This window comes from Microchirus variegatus (assembly GCF_963457635.1).
Source record: "Microchirus variegatus genome assembly, chromosome: 23".
NCBI classification, from domain to species: domain Eukaryota; kingdom Metazoa; phylum Chordata; class Actinopteri; order Pleuronectiformes; family Soleidae; genus Microchirus; species Microchirus variegatus.
The window spans coordinates 13,138,162-13,165,188 of record NC_139824.1 but is presented as its reverse complement, the minus strand read 5'-3'; the positions used below and the strand labels follow the sequence as shown (position 1 = coordinate 13,165,188).

Below are 27,027 nucleotides of genomic sequence, written 5' to 3'. Positions count from 1 at the left end.
GAAAACAGGATATAACCAAAAAGAGGGAAACGTAAATGACCCAGCACACACATACACACAAATATGATATGGAAATATAATAAAATATGTTGAATTAATAGTGTTAGGCATTCGTTTTTAAGCGTACACTACTTTCTCCCATCACTGTATTTACCCCAAATCACTCATAAGTATCCAAAACAATCCATCCTTGTTTATGTTCAGTTATTTTGTGTTACAAAGGTTTTTCATCTCTAAATGTGAGTTCATTTGAGTGCATGAAAAACTTATAGTGGTTAATTGAATAAACAGAATAAGAAAGAGAAATACTTTTTGAATCCCCGGGGGGGGCCGGGAATTGCTTTACTTAAGCTTATTAACATACCGTTTAACTGGATTTACTATGATGTATTATCATAAAGTGCTTTTACTGGAGAGGTTTTTCTATGTGATCCATTTTAAATATTTTTGTTTTAAGGAAATGAGATACTGTGTTACATACTTTTACTGTGTCTATAACTGAATCGCACACACACAAACTGAATTAACCAGCCAGTTATGAATTATGCCCACTCTTTCAGGAACGACAGCACTTTATCTATTCCTGCTCATGCATCCATCCATCTCCAGCAACTTCCCCAGTCCAAAGACGTACGAGGAGGTCCAGTTCTTCAACACCAACAACTACCACAAAGGAATTGACTGGTGATTACACACACACACACACACACACACACAGTCTTTCATTCTTTTGTTGTGCCTTTTTATCGCTCCAAACCTGAAGTGAAAACAACAATGATCTTTTAAGCCCATAAAAATGGAAGTCAACACGACATATGGCTGCCTAAATTGGGTTACTTAGCTGACAAGACACAGCTGGTGCATTATCTGAAGTCGCTCAGAAAAGACATGACGCAGCATATTCTTCATTAAAAAGTGGGGAGTATAACGTCTTAACTCACTGTTTAAACAGAGACAACAACTTTAGAGGTCGTGCATGACTTTGAGAAAATGTGTAAGAGTTTAGTAAATGTGCATGAGTGCGGACATTGCAAGTGTGTTAATGATTCCCTCTCAATGTTTGTCTGTTGCCTCCAGGTATATGGAGTTTTTCCCCGTGCCATCTAACGTTAGCACCGACTTTCTGTTTGAGAAGAGCGCTAACTATTTCCCCTCAGAGGAGTCTCCGAGGCGAGCTGCTGCCCTGCTGCCCAAGGCCAAGATCATCACCCTGCTTATCAACCCCGCTGACAGGGCTTACAGCTGGTATCAGGTACACTGTGCACACACAAAAACACACAGAGAATACATTAGCAATCACTAACTGTATTGGTTTTTTTTAGCCATCACTCACACACACACACACACTCATATCTCTAGTGTGGAGTTGATGAGATCAATTTATCTGTCAATCTCACCAAGAATAAGGTCATAGGATCAGTTGAATGAGAATTTAATCAACAACATCACGGCTTAAATGTTATTTCGCTGTATAAACTCTCTCATGCAAGGCTGTGAATATATAACTTGATGTTTAAGTGACCCGAATGGAAGCGATGCACAGGTTCTGTGATGCTCATCTGGCTGTCTGCTAACCTCTCCAGCATCAACGAGCCCACGAGGACCACGCCGCCCTGCAGTTCACCTTCTATGATGTCATCAGTGCAAGACAGGGAGCACCAGCTGAGCTGCGCTCCCTGCAGACCCGCTGCCTCGTCCCCGGTCTCTACTCCACACACCTCGAGAGATGGCTCACGCACTACCCTGCTAACCAAGTATGTGCAGACAGAGTGAAAAATAAAATACCAATACCTCTTAGTGCAAGTACTTGTAATTGAAGCACTGTTGAACTAACATGATTTACCTAATATGTCTTTCGTTTTCAACCTTTATTATGAGTTATTACTGGTTGTATTTTCTTAAAAAAACAACTACATACAGTAGCATTTCTGTGCACATTACCTGGCAATAGACAAGTGAAGTCACAAGTAAATACAATAGTCAAGGGATACATCCCATCTGCTGTCAAAGCTCTTTTTTCCAGGTTAATTCAGGTTAAGCCATTAAAAGTGGATGAGTTTACCCTGAAAAAGCTTATGCTGTGCTTTTATTTGTATCCACTGCTTATGCTATTTATTAACAGTATGAATGTATCTGTGTGAAGGTGATGATCATCGATGGCCATCAGCTGAGAAGTGACCCTGCGTCAGTGATGGATGTCGTCCAGAAGTTCCTGGGAGTCACTCCCCACTTCAACTACTCGCAGGCCCTCACGTAAGTGTCTTTTGCACAAAACGTCAGTCTCTGCTTCAAAGCTGTCCCCGGTGTCTACAGTCCTCCCAAGTATCCAAGGGTAAAAACACCTTTCACCGTGTTTCCATTGAAAAGAAATAGCTGTACAGGACTCTGAACCTAAATCTGTGTGAAGCCTGACATCTACTGGCTGGCTCCTCTTGTTCAGTCCCTACAGTAGAGCCAGTGGTGTCATAGATAGCGACATCGCTTGACAGCATGATTTGTGTCCTTGGGTTCATTTGAAATTTGTCAAAGTAAGATTAGAAGGCAGGACAGAAATTATTCGGCAGCATGGAACATTAACAAAAGAGTGTACTGATGTACTAATAAAATACTGGTTATTATAGTATAGTATCATCATTTTGGACAATTGTGTAGGCAAAATATATATATATATATATGTGTATATATATATATATATATATATACATATATAATATTATTAGATTAGATTAGAGAAACTTAATTTCAGTAATCCTCGAGTAATCGATCAACCTTCAAAACACTCAGTAAAACCACAAATTGCTCGCTGACATCGGCAGTCTAAGACGTTATTTAAGGGACGGCCGACATCTCAGAGAAAATGTTTTTAAACCGTTTCGACTCGTCCTCAACCTGTGCGCCATTAGAAATGCTGCGCGCGATCTCAAACTCGGGTTGAAGTGGAAAGCTGTTTACCTTTCAAGCGCCCCCACTCGTCACAATGCAATCTGCCTGCGAGTCCCGAAATCTCCAGACAGAGACATCAGAAATCTGCCGCTCAGATTGGGACAGAAAGTGCCTCTGTCTCAAATCACAAGCCCACATGAATATAAATAATTTGTAAAGTGATGCATTTTGACAGAATCATGAGGAAACTGTGTGTGTGTGTGTGCGCGCGTGTCCTGAGTGGAGAACACGTTCTACTAAAGAAAACCCTAATCTTTCTTTTCTCCTTCTCGTTCTTTTTGACATTGCAGCAGTCTGACAGATCCTCTAAACTGGAGCCCTTTTATTTAATCCCTCTCTTTGTACGTTTTCTTCTTCTGACTCCTGTCAACGTAAAAGCAGCAGCAACCACTTTTCTGAAAGTGTCGCCCACTCATGCCGCCAGATTACAAATTAAAGTAATGCAAATTTCAGTCACATTACCATTCATACTTTTAATAAATAGTCATTTGTGTGTTTGTATTGTTTCCTTCATGGTGATTTTTGTTCATACTCAATTAAGCACATGTATACACTTACTGGTCACTTTATTAGGTATACCTGTTCAACTGCTTTCTATTGATTAAATATGAAATAGACGTATGTAGCATAGTTGTTGTTTGCCAGATGGGCTGGTCTAAGTATTTCAAAATGCCTTGAGAATGACACAACTGGTGATAGAAAGGCAACTGTTACTCAAATAACCGCTCCTTACATCCTAATGTATGCAGAATAATTTGAATCTGACAGGTGCAGGAAAGAGAGCGAGAGAGAGGCTGCACAACAACAAGGAAGGTCATGAAGAGGTAGAATAGATAGAGATATAAAATAAATTACAGCAGTGCTGAAATCATGGGAAATTATGGAAATTGTGGAAGCGCTGAGATTTATTTGCAAAGCCAGGGAAATGTTTCATTGTGGAGATTATTGTCACCCAGCCCCCGTTCTCTGTCTTTCTGTCTATATTAGTTGTTTTCTGTTCTGTGCACAGGTTTGACCCTCAGAAAGGCTTCTGGTGTCAGCTCCTCGAGGGAGGGAAGACAAAATGTTTGGGGAAGAGCAAAGGGAGGAAGTACCCGCCTATGGACCCAGAGGTAAACAACACCTATATTTTATTTATAAATGTGTGTGCTTTGAATGAAATGTTTGAAAACAACGTGGCGACTTGGTGTATGACTGGAGACTTCCAGCCAATCAGATCCATCCAGAAAGATACGTCCTAATTATGAGGCCTTAGTTGTGAGTGACAGAACACCTTTCAGAGAAATGATGGGGTGGATTAATGGAGGAGCAAACCAGGAGTATATTCAATTCATAAATCGCCGCCTTTGTTGCTAAATTCTCAGAAGAGTCTCCAATCTACAACTTGACCTTCCCCATGTGCTCACATGTGGCTAATGGCTGCACCTGAATGTTCCATGTAATTAAACCGTATTGCAGTTTTCAAGAAAGGGACACGAGGAGTTTTCAATGTAACGTTCTCCCTCCCTTTAACCTCTTTTTTCTGAGCTGTTTTCATAACTCTCTGCATTTAGTGGTCCCCAAGTCCCTACTGAGGAGGAAAAAGCTAGATCTAAATATGGTGGCACATCATTAATCTTGCTATATTTGTTGTTTGCCGCTGACTCCCTTGTTTTCTGTCCCTCCTACTATACGAGTGTTACTCCTTTCTTCCCTTAATGACCTGTTTCAAGATTTCCCCTCTTTCAAACTTTGTTTTTTCCCTCTCCTCAGGCACGCGCCTATCTCTCCAGGTATTACAGGGAGCACAACGTGGAGCTGTCAAAGCTGCTGCATCGCCTCGGACAGCCTCTTCCTTCCTGGCTAAGAGAAGAGTTGCAGAAGGTCAGCGGCGTTAAACTCCACGGCGCTCATTTCACAGCATGTGCATTTTCTCCCAAATCTCCAAACTTAATTTGCTTCAGTGAATTTAGCGCGGCTGAATTATTGAGCGCGTCTTTGAAAACGACTAAATGGAATTCAATTAATGTTAGATTTTGTGGATCGCAAACTCGGTTGATATTCATTATGTGTCTCGAGGGCGAGTGCGGCTTGTCGGGATAGCGATCAACAGCGATGGAGAAATTAGCAAACAAATCCATGGAATCATTAAAATTTGATGCAAATGCTGCTTGGCGCATGGAAATGTATGACCTCACCTTTTCAGCTCAGGCCCCACACACACACAATCTAAGCACTCTCACAGTATTATAGACAGTTCATATGAAGTGAGCAGCATGAAACAAAATGTTGGAATAAATAAGGATGCTTACTGCGAGAAAAACACATGACCTCATTCTGTTAAAAGTACATTTTTTTAATTTAATCTAAGCATGCAGCTTTACAGCGGGAGTCGCCTGACAAGTCCGCTTAGCTTTGCCAGTAAATTCTTTCTTTTATTTATGCTTTGCAAAGTGAACTCAATGTAATTAAATGCCATTTTCCTCCCTCTCATTTTCTCCCTCCCTTTTGTGACTCCCGCTCAATCCCTTCCCTCTCTGCGCCTCTTTTTTAAGGTTAGATAACCTTTGCGTCCATGAGTCGGGGTTAACTGTCTATGAGTCAAAGACCAGGGGATGACCAGGAGCCATCGGATTCACCGTCTTTTCGTGAATCCTGAGGTGAAGGTGAAGACCAGGAGCCTTGTTTCTCTCAGTGACTTGGACACTGCTGAAGGAGAGAGAGGAGCAGAAGTCCCAGAATGAGAGAGGAGCTGTGCCAGAACTGCACTACTGGATGGATGGATTGACGAACGGATGGATAGAGAGACAATTTCCCAGTGTTTCTTACAGCTCTATGAAAAGTGGGACTAAAATGATGAAGAGGAGCATATGGTGAGTCTTGATGCCCAAACCTTGCCCTGAACTGTGGCGGACTCTCCTACACATCTGCAGTGACTTGTGCTGGTTGACTCTTCTCTTCTGTTTTTACTTTAATTTCCACGTTTTAATTTATGTTCCCAGAACAGCGCTGGTCAGCTGTGCGTGGTTCCCATTTGAAATGACTTTGCACTAGGTTATGTTCCGTATTTTTAATTTTTTTTCTCCAAGACAAAACAAATGCACCCTCTATGGTTTGCGTTTATTTTTTTAAAGAATTTATATCACGTGGACAGAGAGAACGCGGGAGCGAGATAAGTGCATAGACTCAGGGTGAGTTCCAGGCTGTTACTTCCCATGATATGTTGTAAATGTTTTTTTGATTTGTTGTTCCCCCCCCCCCCCCCCCTGGTAAATCTAGTAACTTTTTTTCCACCCTTTAGAGATGTCACCCAAGGCTGGAAATGATTTACGAAACCTAAGATGCATTGCCTGCTCGTTATTTTCCTGTGACAAGCCATGCAGGAGGACGCTGTGCCCATTTAGCAGAGCATGAGTGCTGATGATTTCAGCGCTAAGGACTGAGGAGACATGAGTCTGAGGGAAGAAAAATGACCAAAATGACTCTTAAGGGATATGACACTAAATTCCAAGACTCATTAAATAGCAACTGTGTACTTGCTTACATTTTTGTCGGTGTCTCAACTCAGTCTCAACCTCCTTTTTGTTTCCTTTTTTTAAAACCAGTGGCCTACATTTGTTTAGCTTCAGTTTCAATGCAAAAAAAACCAGAACAAAAAATACCTAAATGTCAAACACAGAAACCAAATTAAAGGAATGGATATGACTGACACCATGTTTGTTTTTTTAATGAGCAAGCCAACACACATTAACTGTTTGACTGCCCTCCAAGGTAAGTAAAATGGAATATGTGCCTACCATTCAATAATATTCTGATAAATCAACATCAAAATGTACCTTCCATAATTAAAAAAAAGAACATTTCCTAAATAAATTACATTTTCTATTACTTTATAATGCAGTAATACTTATTATTATTATATACCTAAATGTATTTAATAACTCAATTATAATTATGAATTATAACACAAAATGGTGTTATTCAATTCATAAATTATGATGGAAGCCTATTATAATAGTATACTATATATTATAGCCAGATTAAATAAATGAAGTTATTAAACTCCTGGATGATCTGCAACATTTTTACCTTTCAACTCAGCCCTAAACACCTGAAAGGAAAAATAATCTGACCATATTGACACTTTGTATGACATCCCTTCCAGTTCACAGGGGGCGCTGGTGCCAATCCCAGCAGGAAAAAAAGGCAAAAGTTGAGACTTAAGTCCATCACATGGCCACATAGAGACAAAGAACCGTCCATTCTCACGCCTACAGTAAGCCTTCTTCTACCTATTTTATATTTTATTTGTTGCTAATTATGTTTCCTCACTGTTTCCAAATATCTTGCATTAAAAACTAATTTCAGTGTTAAATAGTCTTTAGTCGACTGAACTTTTTGTCATGGGATATTTGTACACTGACATTGTTTTAAAATCCACATTTTGTAATTTCTACCAATGGCCACAAGGGCGTGCTGCTTGACAATAAGGACGCCCACTTAAGCAGAAGTAAACAGAATAGAATATGTCACTTTATACTTACAGATTCAAATACAGCATGGTGTGCCTTGTAATGAACAAAAAATAATAAAGGAGAGCAGGTTCCGAGGTCTAAAGAGCAGATATAAGTAAAATGTGTGCTATTTCATAATTAATAACACATTTACATCAGATACCACATCCATTTCCATTCCTTCTACAATGACTGTCAACAACATTTCTGACTAAAATCCATTAGTTGACAATGCATTCAAATATCATCAAAAATCATTGTGAAATACAAGAATTGAGGTACAAGAACACATACTGTAACCATATGCAGATACTTATATTTGTCGACTATGCCATAATTACATAAATGACTTTCTTTGAGTTAAAAAAAAATCCAGAAAATGCATAACAATACAGTAATAACAAAAAATAACAATTGCATTTGACACGCATTATACTTCAAAATTAAATATTTTAAATGCCAGTAGAATATGGATTTGTTCGCTTAAAGCTTCACAATGAAACAGCCGGTCCCATTTCCTGCATGTGTTTTTTTTTTTTTTTTTGGTTTTGTAAGTGAGAACAAGCCTTAAAATGACTGCCATTCCAACGGACACATTTGATATACCAGTGAAACTATGTACCCACACTTGTCCAACGCAGTGGTGCTGACTCTGACAGTTAGGAAACAAAAAAAAAGAACTCTGCTGTTCTGACTGCTGACACCGATTATGCTCTTTGTAACACAAATTTCAACTTATTTTTATATATACAAAATTTTATGAAGAAAGTTTCCAGTATTAAAACATAACAGTCAGTAAACATCACACGAGAAGGCAGTGCAGTGTATGCGTTTGTGTGTTTTTCAAGTGTACCAGATTGTCTTGTCCTTTGACTCAGACACCTAATTACAGAGGCGACGGATCAACACCGAGCAATACCGTTTTTTTCCATGAGTCAGAAACACTTAAGTCGATACTTGTCTTTTCAAATGTTAAGCAGCGCTGACAAACGCACAAATACTGACTGGATATAAATGAAAAATGCCTGAGTAATTACTAGGACCAGCAACCTCCTTATTACACAACACAATGTTTCAACAAAAGCACAAAGGAGTAAAGTGAAGGGTTCTTCGTGCAAGTCTGCAAATTCATTCCATCACACCTTTACTTGACTATTGCATGAAAGCATGCTCGTATACTGTATGTACATGGTCCCTTTTCAACACGTGTGCTCACACAGTTCATAAATTACACACAGAATACATCAACAAAATAAGATATGTATGCAATGACATTCTCCAACTGAGGTTTAATACTGTTAAAATGAGATCATTAAATCATTAAAATAAGTGCTAATGATGACGTGACGAAGGGAAAAAAAATGGAATACAAGAGAGAAAAACCCTCCAACATTGCCCTCTTGTAATTTTCTGAGGTCTCAAGAGTCAACGTCCCTTCTCAAAAGGGGTCACTTGTTTGATGTTTTCGTCTTTCACGGCTTTTTCTCAGCGCGCCCCATCACCTTGTGTATCCAAGAGCTGAAAGCAGAGACTTTGGTGTAGACGCCGGGTGACTGCTGTGTCCGGCATGCGTGACCCCAGGACGTGACCCCGTAAACCACCCAGCCGCCCCCCGGACGCTCGCAAACCAGCGGCCCTCCGCTGTCGCCGCGGCAACTGTCCACGCGCCTCTCGGACCGAGCGCTGCCGGCGCAGAGCATGCGGCTCGTGAACGCGCCGTGGAAATGCTGCCGGCAATAGCGCCGGGGCAGCATGGAGAGCCGGGCCTGCTGTAGGGTCTTGGAGTACGAACGACCTGAGAGAGATTGGAGAAGGTAGAGTTAAAGGTTTTATAGTTGAGTATGAGGTGTGTTTTCAAGTGTAATTATCACATACTGAACGACTATGGAGATTATTTCTTTATCTCATTCATATCCATGTCTCTCTGACCGAGTTTTTCTACCCTGCTGCTCGAGCTTCAACAATGTTTGCAAAGGTTTAAACCACTAACTATTAATCACAGGGGCACGATCTTTCCAGAGAAAGAACCACAGATGAAAACCGAACTTTTACAGTGGTGGGCTTTCTTTTCCCTGCTTGACTCTCTCTCTCTGTGGTCACTCTGTGTGATTTACTCGCCACGGTAGCTTAAAAGCGGTATGGCGTGCGGAACATGTGTTTGCACACAGCCAAGTGCAAGCAGCTGTGCAACACAGACGTTTGGTGTCAAGTCAAACAGCCAGCGCGCAAATGTCAACATTCTGTTTTTGTGTTGTCATCACCGTAAACAAAAAATCCCCACTCTCCTCCATCAAACACAAACACCGTTTTATTACTACGCATTAATTCAGTTGAATTAAGGGGGGAAAAAAACACCACATTTAGCGTTCAGTGGTGACGAGTACATATTTCTACGTGTTTACAGTGACCTTTTCAAGCCTTTTGTGATTCAGTTGCTCGGAAGAGCGTAGAATTTCAACTAACAGGTGCAAGTGTTTGAACAGATACACAGTAATAACTCAAAAGGAGTGCGAATATTTTACACACATTATTTTAAAAACACTACACTGGTGAAAGAAGTTCAAATTATTTTTATTCTAATAGGCATGTCAGTCAAAAACACCCAACTTCTTATTAAAATAAGTCTGAATTCATCACTTTTGTTTCCTCTGAGGCAGGGTTTCTCAATCCTGCTCTTCGGGAGCCACTGTCCTGCATGTTTTCGACGTTTCTCGGCTCAAACGCACCTGGATTCAAATGGTCACTTAGCTCTGCTGAAGCCTGAAAACGAGCCGTTTATTTAAATCAGGTGTGTAGGAGCAGGGAAAACACCTAAAACATGCAGTGGCTCCTCTGGACCAAAAGTGAGAAACCCTGCTCTAAGTTCCTAACATCTCCTCATATACCATGACTCTGGGAAGCAAAACCTTGTAAAAAAATGTATTATATTTACATTATATGCATTATATAAATGTTTTAATTTCATAATTACTTCACCGACGTGATTTCATTTCATATCTTTGCGTCGTATCTACCATTTTTCCACCCGTGTTACTATAGGTTACTGACTTGAAGTTTATTTATAGCCTTGCGTTGTCATAACTGTTGTGAAACATCATATCGTCATATTTTGTAACCACCTGTCGCTGGTTTTTCGAGTCGTACCTGTGCTACCTGTACGTTCACCTTGGCTGCTTGTCGACACAACTTTCTGAATATTGATCCTTTAGCCCACATTTATTACCCTTTTATATATATATATCCTCACCTGTGTCACCCCAGCCTGTGATGTGGCAGTTGCTGCCATGCTTGAGCGCCCTCTCTTTCCTCGCAGGCAGACAAGCGGGAAGGACGTGGCGACTGAACGACGCGCACTCTCCCGGAAACCGTCCCACTGCCCCCGGTGACAAACGAACCATGGCCAGGTCGTTATCGTTGCTGTGGGAGTGGTAGCTTGGGTGGAGGACGATTTGATCGACGCCGTACTCCTCTTCGTATTCCTCGGGGACGAGGGAGTGGTAGTCTCCCACTCTGACTTTGTACTGCTTGGTGCTGTTTCCGTATCTGCAGAATAGGAATAAAATCAAGAATCGTCAAGAAGAAGAGGGTGTGTGTGCATTAGCGATCCCACTGCTGAACCAAGAACATTAATATTACAAGTGCTGGCAGAGGTTACCTCTAGAACCAAACTAGTACTAACAGGTTACACTGAGCACACAGATCTTGACCTTTTGTAGCGCCCATTTCAACAAAGCATTTAAAGTTAATATTTTGGCAATAAATCATTGTCAAAGCTGTCACAGACAGACGAGGAAAGTATTTGGTAGGTAGAATATTAGTTTTCTTTACCGGTTAAATCGTCTGTGAAAAGAGTCTTTTATTATTTTGTTATGTGTGGTATTTAGGTGTGAGTATTCGCAAAAACAATAGGCGTTGCTATATCAGGAATGCATTTCAATACACACCGTAGCCCGCAGCTATCGCAGCTCAGAGTGTTACGATGATAACTGACTGATGGATGGATGTCACTGGGTATAATTAACGGCACGCAAACCTGCACACAACACGGAATATCGTTGCTCAGTAATCCCTAGATTGTGCGATTCGAGCTGAAGAAACGACTGCTGAAGTGCCGTCAGTCGCCGTCAACTTTACAACCAGTTGAACTTGACGATAGCTGACAGTGAGTGAGCATGAACTTCATCTGATAGGACGCATAGTTGAAAGGATCGAGGCCTCCAAGGCTCTGACTAATAAGAGGTGTGTTTACATGTGGAGCGTGTGAAAGCTGGGGGTTACTGTAAGTTGAGTTCACAGAAAACAGGGATTGGCATTAGCAGAAGAGGTATTATTTATATTAGTATTATTATTATTATTGGTGGTAGGAGTAGTACAGTAGTAGCAATAGTCTATCACTTAAAACTGATTAAACCTATTTTTTGGGGCTATTTTTTCTTGTGTGAGAGGCACCCAGCTCTGTGAGGAGTGGTGGGAGAATCAACTCACTGCAATCAGGTGTGTGTGTGGCACTGATTGGCGTTGATTAAGCCCAGGTTTGGGGGAGTTTTCATTTACCCGGAGTCTCCAGTTGCTCTGCGCTCACTCACTGTCTCACCTTCAGAGGCAGTGAGAGCTTCTACCCTGTGGCGTCTATAAACACCAACTCAGAACTTGTCAATTGCCTATTTCCCAGTGTGTAACTTTTGGTGCTGGAGAGTCTGTCGTGACTTCAGCCTTGCAGCAGTGGTTTAGTTAATCATTTTAGTGCTTTATTTCATTAAGGAAGCCTGTAGTGGCTCTATATAGATTCATTGTTTTTTACCCCCCTTTCCAATCTATCGCTATTGTGATTTTGTGGTAATCCCTCTGGGATAACTTTGAGAAACCCCTGGGTCCTCACCTACCATAATCACAAATAAAAGCTATAACCACAACAAATATAGAGCCATGTATCAAATTTGGGTCGGGGTTTGCTCAGCTTCAGACAGAAAAATGCAGCCCGGGCTGCAGTTTTACCACGGTGAACATGTCAATTTCCAGTGCAATGCTCCAATCTCTTGTAGTTTTAACATTGCTGTTGGCGATACTGTTTGTAAATGAGCCTTACTTTTTAAATTTGGGACAGTTCTGAGTATAATTTCATGTCATTAGTCGGAATCTTATAGCAATTGAAGAGAGACAGAAGTAAAAGAGGGCAATGGAGTTGTTATTGGTAAAGCAGCCAAGAGGTTTCACAATCACAACAATATCTCCCACGACCCATCCGTGGGTCCTGGCCCAGTCTCTGGGAATTACTGTTATAGTATGTGTGACTATGGCTATATTGTCATTATGCAATCAAGCTATGACAGAAAAAATAATCTGTTAAATACATTGTTGTATTTAAAGGTGCATTATGTAATAAATCTAAAGCAACTGGCCATAAAATCCTCCTAATATGTCACAGAGACTCAGGAATAATGTTCATATAACAAACTGAACTCACCAACAACAACAGTACAGCCAAAATATTTGCATTAAAAAAAATATTTTGCAGACTGCAAATCATGTTTATGTTCTGAAATCATGTTTTGGCATGTGGCGCCACCTACCGCCGTCTACCAATCATTGCAGTCAGAAGAGTCTCAGCTACCGAGCAACCACGGGTTGCCAGTTATGTCAGAAAACTAAACCTAAAAGAACTTGGTATTTTGAATTTGAATGTAGTAACCGTTTTTGGCCACATTCTTACATATGGCACCTTTAAGTATTCTGGCCACTATAATGCCTACTGTGTCCGCTTTAAATAACTAGTAGTATCATTTCAGTCGGTGATTATCCTGTTGTCAACTGTTTGCATTAACCAGACCCAAAAAGTCCTGGTTGAGACATCGTGAATGGTTTTAATTTGCAGCACAGCTTGTGCGCTTCTGTTGTGTGTGTCACATTTCAAGGAGATAAATCACATCACGGAAGTTACCGTACATGCGATAAAAACTCGGGGAAAGCCCGGGAATTGCTGGAGAATTAGTGCAGTACGGGAAATTCACAGAATTTCTGTGAATGATTTCCGTCTGTTATTTAATGTGGAAACATCATGATTTGTAGCGAGCTGAGCTGATGGGGCTCTGCACAGACTTCTGGATTAGCTACAAAAACCCAAACACTGGAACTACGACTTGGAATCACAACCAAGAGATATTTATCTCCATGTTCAGTCTGTGTATGTATCAAATACAGATGCTATAGCTTATGCCCGAAGACTCAACTCAACTTTCTCAGTGCTTCACAAATGTGCTGTTCCTCTCTGTCTTCATGCTTTTTTCTTTTCTCTTAAGTCTCTGCCTGCTCAGCTGTATTTATTAGGTGATGGATTTCAGGTTGGTGGCGCCATGTGGAGGCCCATCCACCCTCTCGGACCAGACGTATTTAAGATGAAGCAATTCTGGCTCCTGAATCTCTCTCTCTACCTTTCTCCCATACAAACGACTTAGGCTACGTTTACACTAGCACGGGTATTTTTTAAAAGACTTTTCCCCGCGTTTGTGTCTTTCGTTTACACACAAACGGCGATTTCACCTCTGAAAACGATGTTGAGATTATGGAAAACTCAGTTTTTTCGTGTTTGCATGTATACAGAGAAAATAGTTTTAGGCAATCTACACTCCAAAAATGCGACCTTTTTACATTTGGTTATGATAATTTTTACATGTTTGCATTTGCAAATACAGCTCCTATATTACGTAGAGGAGCAGAGACCGCTTCACCGTCAGCATCGCCGGTTTTGTGTCCGACCTGGGCGGACTGCTGTCAGGTGGGAGAACTTTGAGAATGAGGTTATTGTCCCGGAGGAGTGGCGTGAGAATTTTAGGATGTCGCGATCATCGCTGCTGTCACTCTGTCATTTGTATAGTTGCCTCCATACATCGAGGGTCAGAGGTCAGTCGTTGTTGTTGTTGTCGTTGAGGATTCTGATCGGCTTGCATGGCTTTCTCCTTCTTCCTACACTGCCGCACACAGGCTTGGCGTAGTTATGATGGCTCTCGACAGCTTATTTATTGCAATATGAATGGAAGCTTTTTTGAAGTTATTTTGGAAAACGGAGGGAAGAAAATATCAGTTTTTTAAAAAATATCCAGCTAGTGTAAACGTAGCCTTAATTTCTGTGGATGTGTTTATGCATGCGTGTTGTGACCTTTTGAAGCAATGTGCTGAGGTGAGGACCCAGCAGGAGTCGATAAGAGTTGCTCCACACACCAGCCTGCCGTCCCCTCGAGAGCCGCGCAAACGGATCGCGGCCTGCCATGGCCAGCCACCCCTTCAGAGGACACAGAGAGACGAACAAGAGCGAACAATAAAAAAGGCAAATATCATTTCAAATGCTGTCATAAACACTGAATATGAAAAACATTTGTGTGCACACAACACACAATTGGTTGCCTGTAGCTTCAAATCAGCTGTTTTCCATCTGAAATCCGACCACGTCCAATATTCTTTACTCTATATGTCTCTGGCAGGCTTTTGTGCGCCGTTATTAATCCCCGCTGTCTCCTTCCAGCTCACCTCAGAGAGTTCTCTCCTCCTATGATCCTGCGCTGGCGAGCGTGTGCGAGCCGCAGACCACAAATTGAGTTGACAGCGTCTGACACGAGACACAAAGAGGAGTGTACGTGAGAGAGAGTCCAAGGGAGGGTGATGATCGTTAAAACATACATTGAGGTTTCATCTGTTAATACTTCACGTGAAGCTCGGGATCATTTTCATAGTGAGTGAGTGTGTTGAAAATCTACAAACATCGAATCTAATTTATCTTACTGACGACTCAAAAACAGCTTTTTGCATTAGTTTAGACTCTTCACAGCTTGTGTGTGACAAGTGAAAAAGTAATAACACATGTGCTGGTAACAGAATGTGTGACAGAAGCAATAACATTGCTCTCACCGTTTTACCATCTGGATATTATGTATATACGCACACACAGTGCCAAAGTCATGTGTTTCTGTGTAAATGACATACTTGAACTGTTTCTCTAAACACATCCCAGTAACTCAAACGCGTGATTTTGACTAATTGACTGACCTTTGACCTCTTTGTTGCTGGGCTGAGATTCTCCGTAGTCACAGATGACCCCGGCGTCCTCGCTGTGGCGACAGTTATGTGTGCCGGGCGCCTGTTTGATGCATTCTGCTAACGAACGCTCCTCGCCGCTGCACTTCACGTTGTCCACGTGGATGGGGCCTGTTCCTTCGCCGAAGTACGCCATCACGCGGGCCTTCGCCGAGCCACTGAGGAGGATACACAGGTACAGACGATATAGATTTTCTCACCCGTTTCCAATTAGGACATGTTTTAAAGGTGCATCATGTAATAAATCTAAAGCAATTGGCCATAAAATCCTCCTAATATGTCACAGACTGAGGAATAATGTTCATATAACATATTGAACTCACCAACAACAACAGTACAGACAAAATATTTGCATTAAAAAAATATATTTTGCAGACTGCAAATCATGTTTATGTTTTGAAATCATGTTTAGGCATGTGGTGCCACCTACCGCCGTCTACCTATCATTGCAGTCAGTAGAGTCTCAGCTGCCGAGCAACCACGGGTTGCCAGTTACGTCAGAAAACGAAACCTAAAAGACCTCGGTATTTTGAATTTGAATGTAGTAACTGTTTTTGGCCACATTCTTACATATGGCGCCTTTAAATTTGAAGAATTTAAATGGGTGGAGTAAAGTAATTGCGATGATTTTTTTTTTCTTATTAGGTGAATCTTTCAAAGTATTATCAGTATCAGTTTTGAGTTGAGTGAGTGTTTCATATCTCCGTCTCTATGTATGACATAGTAGATAGATGTTATGGTTTGACATTCTCAGGCTGTGACGATGATGGCAACAGTGTTTGTACAACTATCTGCACTCTAATTGAATTAGCAAACAACCAATACACACAGGCGTGTAGGATGTGGCGGTGTACATGCTCTCTGTGGGCTGATTCATTTAATTAAGAATGATAGATAAGTGCAAGAGCAACGATTTCATGTTGCTACCCTGAGGTGCAGCAGGTGACGGAGGTCTTGTTTTCCTATCGATCCAAAGGGATTTTCGTATAGCTTAGTGTCGCATCTGTGTCTTTGTCTCTGAGTGATGCTTCAAAGGGCGGCAACACAACAAAAATCCTTCATTTAGATCATAATTGTGTTGCCTAGTTATGTTTTATGGACCAAGCTAAATATAATGTGTGTGTGTGTCGACATATCTCCATCACCTCCAGACCTTGGGGGCCTGCCATGCGATGACCTTTTGCCACAGAACACAGAACGATGATCCTAACGCGGCTTTTACACGCCTCCAACGATCGCTTCCTCTCTCACGCTTATGCTCTCCAGATGTGGTTTTCATCGACACACAGCTGCGTCGTAAAGAAATGAACGCATATATTCTTCACTGAGGTGTGATGAGAAAGAAAATGAAGACGGTTTGTTATGGTACCGTTTTTTCCCTTGCCATCACATAGCCATTGTTTTGGAAAATCTCACAGTCTCAGAGGGAAGGATAATGGGATGCAGAGAGGATGCGATTAGATAGTTTTCACTCGGAATGTGTATTTAACACAATTGCCCTGCCCTGTTTATTTGGATATGTATCTTGGCTTTGCAAAAGGTCACAGCACACTACAACCACCCATTTTTTTTCTTTTTAAAAGGTTAATTCACTAACCATTGCAATTTTAAACAATTCAAAGCAATTTGACAGATGTCCACCATGCTGAAATTCAAGATGTGTGTGTGTGATGAACAAGCACCATAGTGAAAGAGGACAAATCGCCCCCCTAATGACATTCTATACAATCGTACTTCCTCATTAGCTTCACCTGGCAAACCACAAGACTGGGTCCACTTTCTATATATTGAGTCCATGCTGATGAAGTGGAAAGTGGAAACAGAGAAGGCCTCAAAGAAGGTGGAACAATGAAAAACAGACAGAAAAAGGGGGAGCAAGCGTAAGACAAATCTGCCAGATCTGAGAAAATGGTGACTGGTTGCGAGAATAAAGTTGGCAGTCTGGATCCACTAAAGGAAAAGGGGAATGTAATGTCTGGAGTGATCACATTGCAGTGTAACTGCGCACATCTTTCTCTCCATACTCTCCAACATCCTTCCGGCATTTTGACAAGAATAAAATAATGGAAAGATTCACAGCAGAGTTGGATCTAAATACTGGCAGCTCTCCGTGACAGTAAAGGGAATATATTGGACTGTTGGAGGACGTCCAGGCAAATGTATTTAGAGAGCACATTTCATCACAAAGACACCAAATGGGCTTTACTTTAAAAAAAAAGATAAAACAACATCCAGTCCTTCAGAAACAGAAAGGTTTTTCCATTGGATTTAAATGTGGAAACAGTATTTGACGATCATATTACATGAGGTGAAGCATTGGAGAGAGGCAGGTTCACACCACTGTCTGATGACCTGAGATGTCTGATGGGACGGTCGTCAGTGAGCAGGTCAGAAACTGGAGAGATTAAGCACGTATTATTCTACATGACCTTATTCTACCTCTATTACGACATGAATTAAGATTTTCCCCACATAAGGTGTTAATACGTGCTTAATATTTACTAATAAAGGGCTATTATGCTACTGAGTGAGCACCTAGTTAATGGTGAATATGTGTTAAACTAAACTAAAGTTTTACCCTGTTTTTAAATGTATATCTTTGTTGAAAGCAAAGCCAGTGAAGCGACTTCTTCAGTATTGAAGTATTGGGATGATATTTTCATGTCCCTGTGAATACTCTGGCAGCTGAATTCTGGTAATTTATTAATTTCAAATTATGAAACGTACCAAAAACTGCAAGTTAAACCTCTTTGTTATCGTCTATGAAAGTTGCTAATTTCAGGGAAATAAGTGTCAAAGAGAAAGTCTTCTCTGCCTAAAAGTGCTAAGTAGAACCATATAAGGTTCTTTGGCTTGTCCTCATAGGAGAACCCTTTTTGGCTCCAGGTAGAAACCTTTTATAAAGGTTCCACCAAGAACCCTTTTAAAACCCTTTATTCAGCAAAGGGGTTTTAAAGGGTTCTCTGGATCAAAATGGTTCTTACTGAAACCACAAGTGTTACCAAGAACCCTCTTTGGGAAAGGGTTTTTCAGAAGCAAATGGTTCCAGGTAGAACCTCAGCCCTTGTAGAAAAACCCTTTTGGAACCCTTATTTCTAAGAGTGTAGAGCTGGTCGTCTACAATATGCACATGTGACACAGGGGAAGACATTTAACCCCAAAGTTGCTCCTGATGGCTGTGTCTGCAGCATGTGAATGGGTATGATACACTCTTAGAAATAAGGGTTCCGAAAGGGTCCTTCTACAAGGGCTGAGGTTCTACCTGGAACCATTTGCTTCTGAAAAGCCCTTTCCCAAAGAGGGTTCTTGGTAACACTAATGGTTCCAGTAAGAAACATTTTGATCCAGAGAACCCTTTAAAACCCCTTTCCTGAATAAAGGATTTTAAAAAAGTTCTTGGTCGAACCCTCCAAAAAGGGTTCTCCTATGAGGACAAGCCAAAGAACCTTATATGGTTCTGCTTAGCACTGTTATTTCTAAGAGTGTGCATGGATAGGGTGAATGGCAAAACTGTAGTGATATAAATACAGACCGTTGTACCATATGCAAACACTTACATACCTGTAGCCCAACTGTCGGCACACCACCTCAGCGTCACGATCTGTCCATCCATCGTCACACACAGTCCCCCACTGCCCGGACAGATAGAGCTCCACCCGGCCTTCTGTGGACCTTTCTCCTCCCACAAGCCTGACTGGCACACCTGAAGAATGCACACACACACACACACACATGTGGACCCTGTTTGTCGAAAAATCTCCACACACACACACACACTGTCTAACCGCATAACTTGATCCTCCAGGCTAAACTGTCTCGTGAACGGGGGGCATGTGCGCTCATGTTCTCTTTCAAAGGAAGTCGCTGGAACACCTGTGTGTTTTCATGTGCTCAAACCCCCCCCCCCCCCCCCGAGTATCCTTCAGCTGAAATTAAAAGCGCTTGTCTGAGCTTTAAGTTTAAACAATCCATCATCATTTGAAGCTCAGGCGAACAAACATAAACACACACACACACAGGCATTAATCTCATCGGAGTGTATGCTAATGCCTTTTCCATGTGTGAACAGTCTCAGGATCAGTTTACACTCCTGCCAGGCGTCAGTACTCAATAAGTGCTTTATCTGCCAACATGCTTGAGCTGTCAGACACGGGGGGGGGGGGTCATAAGTACTATACTATTTATTTAACATTTTTAGTTTGTATTTTTAAGGTGAAACATTTCAGCATTGTTTTACGGGAAATCCTAAGTTCAGAAATAGTTTATGTGCTGTAGAAGGGGGGAGTAAGTTACGGTAAAATGGAGTTAATTGTTGTGAAATGTTTACATCCCCCCACGATTGAGGAAATGCTCGTGTTTTTCCCTCTTGCTCGGACACACAAACACATTTTTCTCCTCAAAACACACACTCGCTCTGAAAACGGGGTTGTGACTGTCTCTGCCAACAGAATAAAAAAAAAAGAGAAAGACTGTTCAAAGCAGCGCCTTGCTTATCTGCGTTTCCAAAAACAACACTGACCAAATCTCCCAGTTGGCATGTTATGAAGGGAAGAGTGTGGGGTGTTCACTCCCACAACACTCACACACACACACACACACAGAAATGCTGTGTGGTAATGACATAAGTCTTTTTGAGGGTGTCCCTGAAGCTTTTGCCAAACATTATAATCTATCTAAACCAAAACAAATGAAATATGTAGCCCGTTCGTACACGCTCTCAACTCGGAATACAAAAACATCGCACGTACTTCTTTGTGCAATATAAATCAACGGTGAGCAATCAACACACATATGTACAGTAAAAGGTATTACCTTTCAGCTCCACCCTTCCACACATTTATCTGTGTCTGGAGGCTACGATCATGAGCTGAGTCACAGAGCTCCGGTTTAACCCTTCCCCTCACTTTCAGCACGCAGTAAAACAAGTAATGCTACCGCTGCCACCGCTTAGCTGACTAAACCTGATTGTTTAATGACAGGTCGTCTAATTAGTGCCTGGTATTCATTTTTTTCTTTTTTTTGTTCTTTTTTTTTTTTTTTTAAAGCGGTGACTAAAAGAAAAGTTGCTGTGCAGGGGGATTAACTGAAGGCTTTTTGCAGTAGGTCCATTTAGACATGATGACTTTACAAGCAATCCATTTAATAATAATAAGGCAGGGAAATCCAAACGACAGCTGCGCCTATTAGAGTGAGCATGACTTACGTTATCCCCTTATCCATCTCTGAGAGAAGGCTTTCCTCTTCTGAGTAAGACGAGATCTAATTGACTGCAGGTTGTCTCTGGCAGAGATCTTAGAAACAATTTTCCGATGGGCTCATATTTCCATTACCTATTTTTACGACGTGAAGGGGGGAAATTACATCAAATCGTTTCCTCGCTGTCGTGCACCTTTGATGCAACGCTACACCTCTTTTGATGCGAGATTATCATTATTAGATTTCAAAGAGTGGTTCAAAGGTCTAGATGATACTTTTCGTTGATGCTTGTTGGTGTTTTTCAGCCACTGTGCTGAAAGGGCCTCACAGTGTCGCCCCCAAACCTGCTATACACTCTTATCATATAAGGTTCTTCGGCTTGTGCTCATAGGAGAACCCTTTTTGGAACCCTTTTGGAAGGTTCCACCAAGAACCCTTTATTCAGGAAAGGGATTTTAAAGGGTTCTCTGGATCAAAATGGTTCTTACTGGAACCATTAGTGCTACCAAGAACCCTTGGAAAACCCCTTTCTTCGGGAAAGGGTCTTTCAGAAGCAAATGGTTCCAAGTAGAACCTCAGCTCTTGTAGAAAAACCATTTTGGAACCCTTATTTCTAAGAGTGTACTATGGAGTACATAGATAGACTTAACAAACATTATAAGAACACATTTATATGTAAAAGTTACAAGCTATTGCTTTAAATGATCTAGTACTAAAGTATTCTGATCACAGATGCCAAATCAAATCCTACTAAAAGCCTAATACGCAAAGTTCAGAAAGACTAACTAGAACTTCAAGGACATCTGAGCTATGTCTCTGAAACCTAAATTAAAATTTCAAAAGGGCCATTATGGAGTCAAATACCTGTGCCACAACTAATCACAGCCAGAAAGGTTCAGATATTGCCCACATGTGCACTCGGTAACGTGCAAGCCTCTCATTTCTATTCCGAATCACCACCACATGGTTTCAATGTGTCACTATGGAAACCACTCTGTCATTTAGATTCTCAAAAACAGAGACCATCCACATACGTATATGTGTACATGCGTTCGCTGTAACCTTTGAGATGAGTCTTTCTTACTCGTCGGAAGGCTCTCTCCGCTGTGCACGGGGCTGCACGCGATGTTGACGTCTTCGTGGTGCGTGCAGTCATGACGGAGCCATTCCCTCTTGTTGCACAGCAGCAGGCTCGGTTCCTTCCCCGTGCAGCTCACGTCGTCCAAAAGAATGGGACCTGAACCCACCCCGAAGCGTGGGACCGGGGTGATGTCGAGTCCTTCAGAAGGCAGAGTTTCCCCTAACCTGCAAAGTCGATATCCACACACATTTAATGCTCTCAGACGCAAGATGTTATTGTGTTCATGCGTCTGGTGGCAGCTTGCATATTTTTTGCATTACCTGTAACCGAGTTGTCTACACACGACTTCAGTGTTGGAGTCTGTCCAGCCGTCGTCACACACTGTCCCCCACTGACCACGGTACAAAACTTCTAAGCGTCCCTCGTGGCTCCCTGTGCCGCCCACCAACCTAACAGTGCCATCTGGACAGAGAGACAGGGTTAGGACTTTCTGTCTGCATTTTTTTTTTGAAATAGTAATTTTCCTCCATTCATCTATCTATAAAGCAAGTTGCGTCTGTGTGTGTGTCTGTCTGTGACAGGCATATCTCTCGCTGACCATTAGTCAGATCGCCCTACGACTTTGGATATGGGTTGAGCAAGGCCTGATGGTGTGCATCCTTGATTTTCAATTTTTTGGGAGGAATTTAAATTTTGACAGGCAGCGGCTCATCAGCAGCAGCTGCGCTGTCTGGAGTGGGAAGGTGGGAGTAAAGAGGCTGTCCTCACGGTGGGTGAGACATTTTCACATGGTGCAACGCAGAACATGGTGTTAGGCTGAAACGACTACTTTGCGGCTAACTTGGCGAACCCGTTTCCACAGGTAAGCTAGCGAGGCTACGATTAGCATAAGCGTAGGGCTAACATAATACAAACACTGTGCAACCTCATTAGGCACAACGCAATTTAAAATTTTTTTTTATTTAATATTAGCGTAGCTAGCTGTTGTGACTGTAAGCCACGCCAGTCACGTTGTGCTTAAAGGTGCCATATTTGAGAATGTGGCCAAAAACCGTTACTACACTCAAATTCAAAATACCCAGGTCTTTTAGGTTTCGTTTTCTCCGCCATTGTAACTCAGACGTAACTGCCGGTTGCTCAGCAGCTGAGACTCTACTGACTGCAATGATTGGTAGACGGCGGCGCCACATGCCAAAACATGATTTCAAAACATAAACATGACTTGATTTTTGCTGTACTGTTGTTGTTGGTGAGTTCAGTTTGTTATATGAACATTATTCCTGAGTCTCTGCGACAAATCAGGAGGATTTTATGACCAGTTACTTTAGCTTTATTACATAATGCACGTTTAATGAGGTTGCACAGTGTTTTGTATTATGTTAGCCTTTACGTTCCTTAGTATGCATTACCATAATTGAAAAATCTTCTTCAAGGTATATATAGGTATATATATATATAGTATACACACTTCCTACGGGGACTGCACTAGTGTTTTAAAGTATTGTAAATTTGCATTTTAGAATGGCGGAATTCCTGGCGGCAGAAATAAACATACATGTTTTTTTTTGTCCTGAATATATTTTGCATGTTGAGAAGAGTTGTCCTTACCTGTGAGAGCATGACAGGACACTCCTGCATCCTCAGTGTGCAGACAGTTGTGTTCCCCCCAAGCACTTTTTGGACACTGCTCCAGAGTGAGCTCGTTGCCAGTGCAACGCACCTCGTCCAGCCACACACGGCCTGACCCCTTCCCAAAATGTGCTTGGCCCCATGCCCTTGCTACTCCGCTACAAGCGGAGGACACAGAACAAGAGAATAAGGCACAAATACTGTCTAGGTCTGACTTACAATTCAGTACTTACTTAAGAATTTGCTAAGCATACAAGACATATGCATATTCTCCACAGTGGAATACACGAAAAAATGCCCACACGGGCATTTACAGCTCACTGTTGCTAAATATGCATTTCTCCCTGGCACTAAAATCCACGCAGGAACAATGAGCCTGATTCACTGTCTGACCTCCAGATGTTCTTTACTGTTTGCTCCTCTCACTGTGAGTCTGAATGGAAAGAATACTTCTCATACTTCTGGAGACAGAGAGAGCGATGGCGAGACACCCACAGTAAGACATCTCGACTTCCTACCCCATCGGTCATGTTTTTTTTGTTTTTTTTCCCCTCACCACAAATTCGCAGACATATTTCCTGCATGGGAAATTATTGCTATGGATTTACCTCAGTCCCAGCTGGCGACACACGACCTCTGCATCGCCGTTGTCCCACTGGTCGTCACATATGGAGCCCCACTGCCCTGCATGGAAAACCTCGACTGTGCCCTCTGACTTCGTCCGACCTCCCACCAGCCGAATAGGGAGCGTTTCTACTGGTGAAACAGCAGATTTGAGCTTATCTTACTCAGATGATTTAGGGTGAATTCCAATTCCTTGCTTAACCCTCAATCTCAAAAATGCGCGCTCCCTCTAGTGCAAGTGCTGTCCCGATTCTCAGAGAAATTAAGTTGAGGGCCAAGTTTAAGGGCTGCATCGCCCTCAATATTGAGATTTTCCGAGACCACTCTTGGGAGCAAGGGCTACCCAGAATGCATTGCGTTTTTTGCCATAACAAAGATGGTGCAGAAAGCAGCAAAACGAGTACGCTACAACTTAAGTATTTTCTTTGTTAATAGAGAAAAATTATGAAAACCATTGTATTATCTTAGTTTAGGGCCATATTATGGATTGCTGACGTCATTGTTGCGTAATATTTATTTTTATTTTACGATCTTTTGTGGGTGCGGACAAGCGATCGTTCGCTATCGTTTATTTTTCAATAAGCTGTGGTGTGTGATAACTGTCAGCTGAATATGTCCGTGGTTGTGGTATTTGTATGAGTATCATCTTATAACTAACTGACAACCTAATAACTTGACTGACAAACGGATCGTAATAAATAATCGTGACGTAAATGTGTTCTTCTTCTTCTTCTTTTTTGGAGTTGACAGACTGGACGCAGCTTTCGCATTATTCTGCCCCCTACAGTCTGAAGACGTATCTGCATTTAAGGGGTGTCCCATTTCTAAGTGACAAAATAACCCTCAACACTTGGTTTTGAGGGCCAGTTAAGATTAAGGATTGAGCTTGGGGGTTAAGATAGGAATTGGAATTGGCCCTTACAGTATGTAGACTTGAATGTGTAACAGAGACAGTATATAATCCCACCACTGTATGACTGTACCTTGCTGTTGAGTGCAGGTGACGGTGGCAGCAAACGAGCACTCTCCTCCATTCCAGGTAGTTTTGGGGCACTGAAGCAGGTCTGACTCCTCTCCCTGGCAATGGACCGACCTCCAGTGGAGTTTGGCAATACCCGAACGAACCAGGGCAACGGCACGCGCACGACCTGAGATTCTGCAAGTGGGATAAAAAAAAAAAAAAACATGATCCCAATCTGCCATTTTAGTGCCGATATGGTCTTTCCATGAGTCACCAACAATGATTCCAGCTTATGTATGGCTGGCTTTTGCCAAACCTGAGCTCTAATCTGATAGCATAAAGATAAAATAAAGAGACAATGGGGCAGAGAGAAAGAAAGAGACTGAGAGCTGGTGACAAAAGTAAATAACGGAGCACTAAAGGAATTTTAAAAACCCTGGGGGTGAAGGGTGGAATGCCAGGGTCACTAAAGAACAGTGCACAGACTGTGAAGGCCATCGAATGCATGATTGCATACATGTGTCAGCAGTGTTTTGAAAACTCTGACATCCCCAACAGTTCCCATCCATTCACCCAATCATTACACTGAAACATCTGACAGACATGTGCAGACAACTTCACATGCGAGGTCAATTCTTGCACCTGTGTCTGAATGCTTTTGCATGCGTGTGCTCTCTCTCGCTCACCCCTTGCCCAGCTGTCTGCAAACCACTGCAGCGTCTTTGTCGCTCCAGTCGTCTCCACAGATGGAGCCCCACGCTCCTGACAGATAGATTTCCACCCTGCCGTCGAGCTTGGAGCGGCCTCCTTGCAGACGCACCGAACCTAAAGGTTAGAGAACGGATCAGAGGGTATAAAAATCTATCTGTCGAGCAACAGAATAGTATGCCTATCTTATTCTACAAAAGACTTTGAATAGACATTATACACTCTTAGAAATAAAGTGCTAAATAGAACTATATACGGTTCTTCGGCTTGTCCTCATAGGAGAACCCTTTTTGGCTCCAGGTAGAACCTTTTATAAAGTTTCCACCTGGAATCCTTAATGTTACCAAGAACCGTTTGAAAACCCTTTATTCAGCAAAGGGGTTTTAAAGGGTTCTCTGGATCAAAATGGTTCTTACTGGAACCATTAGTGTTACCAAGAACCCTTGAAAAACCCTTTCTTCGGGAAAGGCAAATGCAAATGGTTCCAGGTAGAACCTCAGCCCTTGTAGAAGAACACTTTTGGAACCTTTATTTCTAAGAGTGTACCCCATAAAGACCTGCAATTGTCCAGATAAATGTTGTTTATTTACAAATGATGTATAAATACAGAAAATACCATATGGGGACAAAATCCCACTCTGTTCTTTTTTTTCATAATTCTCTTACATTTTTACTTTTCATAAGTGCAAGGTCGGTGTTTGTCTAAAATTTATTTTACACAATAATGTGTATCTGAGTATTGTCATCAAAATGTGTTCACCTACACACTTTGTTGTTGTTGTTTAGTACTGGCATTAATTGATTTCAGCTCATAGGAGTCCATATATATATATAGTAAATTAAGGATATATTGTAACCTCCACAGTCAATGGGCCTGCATGTTTACCTTGTTTACAGTCACAGTAACCCCAGTCCACTCTGCCTCTGTTGTTCCTGAAAAAGCACCAGGGTCGGATCCTTCCGTCCGGGTTGCGACACTGGTTGTGCTCTCCGATCCCTTTGCCCGGGTAGCGCTCCCTGAAGCCGGCCACTTCGGTCCAGTTCATGCACCGGGCGCCCGACTCGGTGATGTCTATCGCTCCTCGGTAGGAAGCGTCTCTGCCGCCGTGGCTCTGGACGCAGTCGCTTAACGGCAGGATGAATGATGAAGGCAGGCTGCTGCTGCTGCTGCTGCTGCTGCTGGGGGAAGCGCAGTCGCCGATCGCGGCCAAAAGTGCGACTGTTGCAGCGAGAAACGGCGCATTCATGTTGGATCCGTGCAGCCGATGACAACAACAGCATATGAGACGCGTGCATTTCTCTCATCA

The 27,027-nt window shown here is 42.0% G+C and overlaps 2 protein-coding genes across 2 annotated transcripts in view; one reads left to right on the top strand and one right to left on the bottom strand.

The window, feature by feature from the left end:
• Positions 1-5,512, top strand: part of ndst3 (N-deacetylase/N-sulfotransferase (heparan glucosaminyl) 3) — a gene marked incomplete at both ends in the record, with an annotated part of 32,565 nt that extends 27,053 nt beyond the window's left edge. The window contains 7 exons of the mRNA XM_083909384.1: positions 561-684; positions 1,078-1,252; positions 1,584-1,754; positions 2,144-2,253; positions 3,953-4,055; positions 4,696-4,806; positions 5,483-5,512. Coding sequence (XP_083765510.1) covers positions 561-684; positions 1,078-1,252; positions 1,584-1,754; positions 2,144-2,253; positions 3,953-4,055; positions 4,696-4,806; positions 5,483-5,512 — 824 coding nt within the window. The remainder of the gene's footprint in view (positions 1-560; positions 685-1,077; positions 1,253-1,583; positions 1,755-2,143; positions 2,254-3,952; positions 4,056-4,695; positions 4,807-5,482) is intronic.
• A 3,396-nt stretch (positions 5,513-8,908) lies between these two features.
• prss12 (serine protease 12) lies at positions 8,909-26,967 on the bottom strand (the record flags this gene model as incomplete). The annotated part of the gene is made up of 13 exons (XM_083909626.1): positions 8,909-9,231; positions 10,684-10,979; positions 14,590-14,712; positions 14,958-15,036; positions 15,474-15,679; positions 19,083-19,224; positions 21,802-22,022; positions 22,119-22,260; positions 23,407-23,585; positions 24,036-24,183; positions 25,035-25,207; positions 25,699-25,837; positions 26,607-26,967. 13 exons carry the CDS (start codon positions 26,965-26,967, stop codon positions 8,909-8,911), a joined length of 2,532 nt encoding a protein of 843 aa, XP_083765752.1.
• Positions 26,968-27,027: the final 60 nt, after the last annotated feature.